The 9,081-nt window shown below is 36.6% G+C and overlaps 1 protein-coding gene across 1 annotated transcript in view; it reads left to right on the plus strand.

The window, feature by feature from the left end:
• LOC107676446 (alpha-1,3-mannosyl-glycoprotein 4-beta-N-acetylglucosaminyltransferase B) overlaps window positions 1–9,081 on the plus strand; it is a gene marked incomplete at its 3' end in the record, with an annotated part of 142,458 nt that overhangs the window by 120,603 nt on the left and 12,774 nt on the right. The window contains exons 10-12 of the mRNA XM_016470992.1: window positions 2,042–2,149; window positions 4,630–4,823; window positions 7,374–7,452. Coding sequence (XP_016326478.1) covers window positions 2,042–2,149; window positions 4,630–4,823; window positions 7,374–7,452 — 381 coding nt within the window. The remainder of the gene's footprint in view (window positions 1–2,041; window positions 2,150–4,629; window positions 4,824–7,373; window positions 7,453–9,081) is intronic.

Here is a 9,081-nt window from a genome sequence, read left to right on the forward strand (position 1 = left end):
ACACACACACACATATCAGAGATCGCGCAGCTCACACATCCAGGGGGCAAGATACTTGTCAACGCTGCCCCACGACTTTTATTAATAACAGTTTAAATACTGAATCGCTACATTATATTTTCCAGCAACAAGAGGATAAAATCGCTGTTTTTGAAGTAAACTCACTCTGAAAAGAGAAACGCACAGATGTGCATACACGCAACTTTCATCTCTCTCTTTCTCTCTCTCGCTCTCGAATTGGCAATATTTGAGAAAAGGGTTTAGCGATTTATATTTATTGGGGGTACTAGCCCCCCTCAATGTCTACGGTGGTTATCGCCCTGATCAGACATGAAAATATGTTGTGGCACTCGTGCAGTCTGTAATGATATGACATTAGCAAACTTTAGCGATTTTTTGCAAACGTTTCTTTGAGTAACATGACCGTAAATATGAACTCACGATTGAAAGTAACATAAAACAAATGATTACTTTTCATTCAAATCTTTATTAATGCCCAAAAATGCTTACATTTATGTGTCTTTTTGTTCGCTCTGCAAACGTTTCTTTGAGTAACATGACCGTAAATACGAACTCACGATTGAAAGTAACATAAAACAAATGATTACTTTTCGTTAAAATCTTTATTAATGCCAAAAAATGCTTACATTTATGTGCCTTTTTGTTCGCTCAGGCAGCCATGTTGCCCCTGAAGCCGGTTTATGCTGAGATAATTCATACCCCTTCGTTTGAAGTGTGGTCCCGAAAAATCTTCGTTTGAAGGGCTGTCTGGCCCTTCCCCTAACATTACCCCTACCCCTCCAACCAACAGAGAATCGAGACACCCTTACCCCTTCACGTGAATGCGCGAAACGGGGAAGGGCTAAGGGGTAGAATTGGGATTGGGCCTTAAACTCTCAACACAGTTGCCATTTTTGAATACTTTCCAACATTTATACATGGTGCAAGTTAGCAACATCTTTTTTATTTTTCCTTAAGTTAACAAATTATTTTTTCTGATATAATGTATAAATCTTCCAAAAAGGAAGAACCCAATTCACAATAAAAAAAATTTAAAAATCACATTAAATCCAAAGAGCGCAAACCAAACAGAATGCAACAACTAGTTATTATATAGATAATTCACCAAAAAAAAAATCTATCATCATTTATTCACCATCATGTCATTCCAAACCCATAGGACTTTTCTTCATCAATGAAACACAAATAAAGATATTTTTAATGAAACCTGAGAGATTTTTACTTCTCAATCGAACATCCATCAGTCAAAAACATTCTCGCTTCAATAAGTACAAAAAGACACTGTAAAATTAATCGATATGAATGAAGTCTTCTGAAGAGAGATGGTTGCTTTATAATAATTGATCATCACAAATAACTAGAGAACATCAAGTATGGTAAACAAAAGTTTAAGTGTGCTTGCTTGAAGCTCAAGATTTGATGTTTTATGAACTTTTTGAAGCTTGACATTTCTGCTATAGTGGACTTGCAATGCTCAGATTTGATTAAAACATCTTCATTTGTGTATTGAAGATGAATGAAACTCCTGTGGGTTTGGAATGAAATAAGGATGAGTAAATGATGACAGAATGTTCATTTTTGTGTGAACTACCCCTTTAATGCAGTGAGATCACTCGTCTGAGGTGCTAGATGGTCATGCAGAATAAGGCATTAATATGTGCTTTATAAGTACTAATAAACAGCCAATATGCTGGTAATATGCATGCTAATAAACAACTATAGTTAATAGTGAATAGTGTTCCCTAATCTAAAGTGTTACCTTTATTTTGTAAAAGATCTGACAGAAACAGGTTTGTGCCTCGACTCGTTCAGAGATGAAACCGTCTCTCTCCGCTCTGGTGCCTGAAAGGTGGTTTAATAAAAATGATCAGACATGAATGCATCTCCGGTTTCTAACATTTCTAAACATGTGGCCAGAACGATCATTGGATAATTAGTTTCTGATCTGAGACTATGTTTGTAGTAGTGCATGTACAGTAGTTGTTATATAATGTATATAAATGTTCTTTGTGTCCCACAGAAACATTGTGACAGGCAGAAAGCAAACCTACGCATCCGCTTTAAACCCTCTCTCTTCCAGCATGTTGGAACACACTCCTCCCTCGCTGGAAAGATACAGAAACTCAAGGTGATTTTTTTTTTTTTTTTACCAAATGTATTTATTTAATGTATAAGATTTTCTTTTTTATATATGTGTGTGTAATAATTTGATACATTTGTAACCCTCCGGAAGAGTGGTCTGCCTCAGAACTGTGTTCATTTCTCTTCAGACTGTCCAAATTGCAAATCACAGTACCCAGAAGACAGCTGATAAGAGCTCATATCCTAATAAATCAGCATGTGTCCCTGCTCTGTCTTTATTCCCTCCAAATGAAGAGCGCTAGGAATTGCCATGGCGATGAGCGCTCGTATGACCCGCCCATTCTGTGTCGTATTGATTTTTGTTCTCGGCTGGTGAATACATCTGACGGTCCATTTCCTGAGGGCCCCGCTCGCCCTACGTTTATCATAATACCTGCCTCAATCACTGCTCTTATTCTTCGTCTCTAGTCATTCATTTAGGCTTCTTTTATTTATGTTTTTATATCAACCTTTGGCATGTTTTGGCACTGTAGTTTGTGGTTTGAAGTTTGTTTGACATTGCACACTCTCCACAAAAAATGGAGGCCTGGGTTCCTATGGACTGGATAGAAACATTATGTTTCTGATATCATTTTGGCAATTCTTTAAGTAGATTGTAAAAAGCTAAATATTTTTATGTAAGTTTAAATATTTTAATAACACTTTATTGAAGCTACGTCCACTTTTATCCAGATAAATGTGAAATGTATTTTTTTTCTTCTCTATGTATTGCACTTTCATCCACACTGAGATTATTCAGGTTTTACTTTTCCATGTGGATAAATAAATAAGGTAACATATAAAATTTCATTTGTTAACATTAGGTAATGTATTATTTAACATGAACAAACTGAGCAATATATATTACGGCATGTATTAACCTTTGTTAATATTAGTTAATAAAATTGTTTGTTGTTTGTTCATGTTAGTTCACGGTGCATTAACTAATGTTAATAGATTTTAAAAATGCATTAGTAAATGTAGAAATTACCATTACACTCTTAAAAATAAAGATGCTTAAAAGGGTTCTTCACAGCGATGCCATAGAAGAACCATTCAGAACCATCTCTTTCTCAATTTTTTATAATGTGAAGAACCTTCTTTCGCCACAAAGAACCTTTTGTGAAACAGATAGCTTCTTCAGATGTTAAAGGTTCTTTATGGAACCATTTAGACAAAAAGGTTCTTCTATGGCATCGTGAAGCACCTTTATTTTGTAACTAAGTGTAACTAAGATTAATAAATGTTGTAGAAATATTGTTCACTTTTAGTTCACTTTTCATTAACTAATGTAGTTCTTCAGTCTTCATATTTCATTTCTGCAAAGATGACAAATACATTTATTAGCAATTGATGTCCTGTGGCAAAAAAAAGAGAGTAAATGCTGTTTAGACCATACATGAAGTTATGGTTTTGTTGTGGAACATGGAAGCACCTGTGATATATTTGGTGGGTTAATTAGCTAATGAAATGATCATGCTAGAGGAATGGCGAGAGAACTTTATTAAAGTGCCCCATTATGGATTTTTGAAAATTACCTTTCATGCAGTGTGTAACACTGTACAGCTCTAAGTGAATGGAAAGTGCACCGTGCATAAAGTTATTGTCTCTTAAAGGAAAGAGTCAAAGTCATTGAAACGAGTCGTTTTTAAAACGAATCCCAAGCCATTTCATGTTGACCTCAACATGAAACATTAGCATATTGCCCGTGCACTTTGTTGGTCTTTTCGCGTTGGTCTGAATGAAAATGCAAATTCATTCTTTGCCACTAGGTGCCGCTTTTGGAGCGGTAAAAATAGCGGTTTCCCCGGTAACGCTGTATGCAAAGCAGCACTGCGCTCACAAACGCTGCTTTATTAGGCATTACAGGTGAGATGAACTGAAACTGAGACCAATCGACCAATCACCGCAGACTAGTGTCACGCAAAGGAGGGGTTTGGAAAAATGAATCGTTGAGCGAATAGTTTGGGAGTCACTGAGAAAGTAAGGTAAAAATAAATGCATATTATAAGAAAATGAAAGTGTTTTTTTAACCTTGCATGCATTGTCAACCTGTTGTTGGGGACTCCCAAAACCAAAATATGAACCTTTCATTACCCATAATAGGGGCACTTTAAGTCTGGTCTTTTATTATCATCTCAGTGAGCTTTTATAATGTTTCACATTTGTGTAATAAGGTGATTTGACCCTATTCAAATGTTTCAGTGTGGACGAGCAAATGTTGGAAACTGCTAGTTTGGATTAGATTTACTCTGATTAATGTGGACGTAGCCTGAAAATCTGGAAAAATTAAAGGCATTTGAAAGGTAGTAAAATAAAATGATGAAGGCATGAAAAACGTATCAAGACACTTTTAATGTAACTTTATATAACAACAAAAAAAGGTTGAAATCTTAAATTTGAAAGGATATAAAGTGCCTGTATTTAAAGAAATACCCAAACACCATTTATATAGTCCTTCTGTTTTTTTGTTTTTTTTTTGGTCAGGATAAGGACTTCGGAAAGCAGACGTTGCATAAAGGTCACGCTAACCCGCTAGCTGAGGTCACCACCAGTCTGAAGACGTACCAGCATTTCACGCTGGAGAAGGCCTATCTGGGAGAGGATTTCTTCTGGGCGTTCACACCTGTGGCGGGAGACTTCATACGCATCCGCTTCTTCACACCTGTCCGAGTAGAGAGGTATACCTACAGACAGAGATTCTCACATAATGCCTCAGGTTTCTCTCTGTTACACCCGCATGAATGCCAAACTGCAGACTGAATGATTATGCTGTTCTCTAAGATGCCATCTTTTAGCCAAAAAGGCAGCATTGCATACATCAAGATATGGCAGAGAAGACAGTACCAGAATGCCTTGCAACGAGTTCACTTAAAAAAATTAATCCAAGTTAGTTCATTCAATCTTCATCTTTCAAAAAGCATCAAGAACAGTCCAATTTAATCAGAAAATCTTACCCGGTATCTGTGTCTCCCTACTGGAAAATCCATTTTAGGCTGATAACTGTGTTTTGGAAGATGGTAGATGGTTTCCAGCTGGTCTAAATATCATTAGCTGGTGGAAGGTAGCAAACGGGGATTTTGTGAGTTGATAGAAAACAAATAAAGAGTTATATTGAGGCTAAAATTTAAATAAATAAATGGCACAGCACAATAATTCCGATAATACCTTATTGCAGTTATCAAATCAAATGCTTTGATTTAATTAAATAACTGTAAAGTTACTGACAAGTTACAAGTCACCAATTCCAATAGAGTGTCTGATTTTAACAGTATTTAAGTATTTTACTCACACTGAATATTGACTCATAGAAGCACTAGTCCACAACACCTCAACGCCAATATTCATATTGAGAAAAAATGAAATTTGCACTGGACTTGCTGTTTCGGCCTCATCGCTGCAGTCATGTCCTTTATAAAACACCTGGCATCCAGCAGCTAGCTGCTAATGCACTCACATTCATGTAAAGAGACAAGTTGACAAGTCTGGGTGTGTAAGGGTAAAATGAACAAGATCTAGTGCCTCCAATAAACTGCTGTAGAAAAAGTTAGGTGCCATCCGAAATATAGTAGAGTAAAGAGTACATATGACATACTTAAAATGTAGTCCAGTAAGAGAGGAAAAGTTGCTAATATCTTTGATACTCAGCCACTATCACAACTACAATTCTTACTGAAAACGCATGAATTATTTGTTTGCCTGCATGTCATGTGACCATGTGTTGTTAAATTATTGGAATATTAACTTAAAATCTCTGAGGGAAATATTTTGCACCTAAGGGGTTCGAATGATGAAAAAGTTCGGGTATTAATTATTTGAGGCTATTAAGAGGTTTCATAGCCTTACCTTGGAAGCTTGCTGCTGATGAATGAAGTAGAAAGCATGCTGTCTGTTTTGTAATAGAGCTCGTCTCACAGTCTTTCCCATCACGCTGACTCATACCAGCTGGATAATGCATCAGTCATCATGAGGCACAGTCATCCGTCCATTTTTAACCCTAATGGAAAGTCCATGCATATTTCAGGCTTAATTGAGAGCTAATAGTGCTCAGTGTGAATGAGAGCGTTTGACGATCACTCACTGGCTTCCTTCCTGCTACAGGAGTCACAGTTTAACAAGCGCAGGTGTCCATTTGCACATGTAATTATAGAGAGAAATCCACCAGTGTCTGTGATTGCTCATGTTTCAGTGATCCATAGAGGAGGATGAAAATTGTTTTTGGACACTTAAATATGTATGAAAGTCATTGCATTAGATGGCATTTTATCAGGTGTCGTCTGTGCTCAAATGCTACTGGAGTTTTCTCAGAATTAATTATTTGAACTCTATTTGTAGAGACCTAATCAGCCAGTGTTTCATTGATTTTACTGCAGAATAAAGATATTGCACTAAGGGTTCACAACCACAAAGTTTCATACATTTATACGCAACATCTGTTGGTTTATTATTTCAAACCTAACAAACTTCTTTTTATTTATTCAAAAGTATGTTTGTCATTCTTTAAATTGCCACTTCAATTGATATTTTATATAATGCAAACACATTCAGACATTTTTTTTAGTGTGATACTATGGTTCAGAAGTGTGGGCTGAGTATGAATTTATTGATTTTATTTAGCAAGAATGCATTGAATTGATCAAAAGTGACAATAAAGGCATTTATAATGTTACAAGCTTTCTGTTTCAAATAATTGTTGTTCTTCTGAACTTTCTATTAATCTAAGAATACTTTAAAAAGTGATGGTTTCCACATTGATAATAATGTAAAATAAAAATGTTTCTTGAGCAGCAGATCATCAGCATATTAGAATGTTTTCTGAAGCATCGTGTGACCCTGAAGCCTGGAGTAAAATTCAGCTTTGCATCACAGGAATAAATGACATTTTAAAATATATTATAATAAAAAAGAGGCATTTTAAATTCCAATGCATTTTTCAATATTACTGATTTTGCTATATTTTTGATTAAATAAATTGAATGCAAGAGACTTATTTCAAAAACTTTTCAAAAACCAAACTTTTGAATGGTGTAAATGTCTAAATACTTTTTGGGGCCACTGTGTGCTGCAGGGTCTATAAATAACTACATGATAAGATGATATACGAGGAAACATATGCAGTACAGTTCTTTAGCGTTGTACTCCTTAAGGAATTATAAGATTGATAGTTTGGATGATATGTTTGTTTGTGTGTGTGTATGTGTGTGTGTGTGTGTGTGTGTGTGTGTGTGTAGGTATTTCTTCCGCAGTGGAAACATCGAGCACCCTGGAGACAAGCTCTTCAACACTACAGTGGAGGTTCTTCCTTTCGACGTGAGTCTCCGTCATTGCGTGCAGATGAACACTAGCAGTGTGTTTGTTGAAGGATCGCTGCTGTTTGATTGTGTGTTTCCCTCTGGGCAGGAGGAGACCGCTTCAATGCAGCCTCTATAAACACCCCACAGATCTCAGCAAGCTCAAGACTTCAGTCAGTGTTGAAAATATCATGCCATCACAAACACTTTTTGGCATGGTTCCAGATGTCAAAAGCAGAATTTATTGTAGTTGGATTAGAACCTATTTAAATGGGCAATAACACTATTATTATTGCCCATGCTTGGAGTTAAGGGTTTGTTCAAATGCCACATGACAGACATGACTGATATCTCAAATCATGCCTGCAGGTGGAGGACATCCTTGCAACCACCGAGAGCACCTTAGCTCGATTTTTAAAGGTCCGATTTCCTCTTGCAAAGTTCTTCTTAGCTCTATGCTCAAGAGTAAACAGAACTTAGAAAAAGCAGAGCAATTACTAAACATTTCTATTTCAAATAAATGCCGTCTAATAAGTGACCAACTTGAACATAAGCTAAATCTGCATGGGTAACTTTTTCATGTGAAACTCCCAATCGATTGGATTCCTATTAAAATGACTGGATTTTGCCCATGAAATTTTGCTAAGCAGCCTTTAGAAGGCTTTTTCCTATGTAGGCACTAGTTGAGCAGTTTTACCCAGAGATGAGTCAGGATGGTTGATGGTCATCTAGGTATTCAAAAAATTATTAGTCTGTTAGTGAGGTTGACTAGTGAGTCAAAAAAAATTTTCGCCTTCATTTTTTCTTGCTTCAAAGACAGTGTTTCTCAGAGAACCACTTTCGCCGCCTACAGCAGTGCATTTCCAGACAATTACTGTCAGACTTGAAATCACCTGCTGTGTTCAATGTTCCTGTTATTATGCATGATTCGTAGGTCTCTGTTTGTTTGTAAGGACTAGATTAGTGTAACAGCAGATACACTGATTGGTCAGTCATGGCCTTCTGTAGTCTGATACTTTTAAACAATAAGGCTAAACTGTATGTGTGTCAATTTTGACCCTGAATTCACAAAAATTATATAAACATAAGTAGGCCTGTCACAATTGACTGATCGCAGTTATTTGATCTAATTGCAATTATTTGAATTAACCGCAGTCAATAAGAAGGGAAATATAAGCGTGTAAAGAAAATGCCAACAGTAACATGACCATGACAATGCCTCTGTGTATGAGGCAAGGTTCAAAAAGAAATGATTGATTGAGTCAGTGTGGAAGAACTTGACCGGTCTGCAGAAACTGGACACCTCTGCTGTGACTTTAAATGCAGACCTTGAGCCAAAACCTCTTCACCAAACACCTGTGACTTGTACATATGGGTACAGTCATTTTCAAACAGGAATTGTGTGTGCTCAAAAAGAAAAAACAATGAATTCTCAGATGCGCAGAACAAAAAGGAGGACGTTTTAGTCCAACAAGTAGCTGAAATTGTCTGCACACTGGAAAAAAATCCAATCAGACACCGATGACTTGTACATATGGGGAAGTCGTGGCCTAATGGTTAGAGATTCGTAGACTCGTAACCCAAAGAGGGATTGTAGGTGGGGGGAGTGAATGTACAGCGCTCTCTCCCACCTTCAATACCACGACTG

Source organism: Sinocyclocheilus anshuiensis, unplaced genomic scaffold, assembly GCF_001515605.1.
Source record: "Sinocyclocheilus anshuiensis isolate Anshui unplaced genomic scaffold, SAMN03320099.WGS_v1.1 scaffold240, whole genome shotgun sequence".
In the NCBI taxonomy this organism is placed as follows: Eukaryota; Metazoa; Chordata; class Actinopteri; order Cypriniformes; family Cyprinidae; genus Sinocyclocheilus; species Sinocyclocheilus anshuiensis.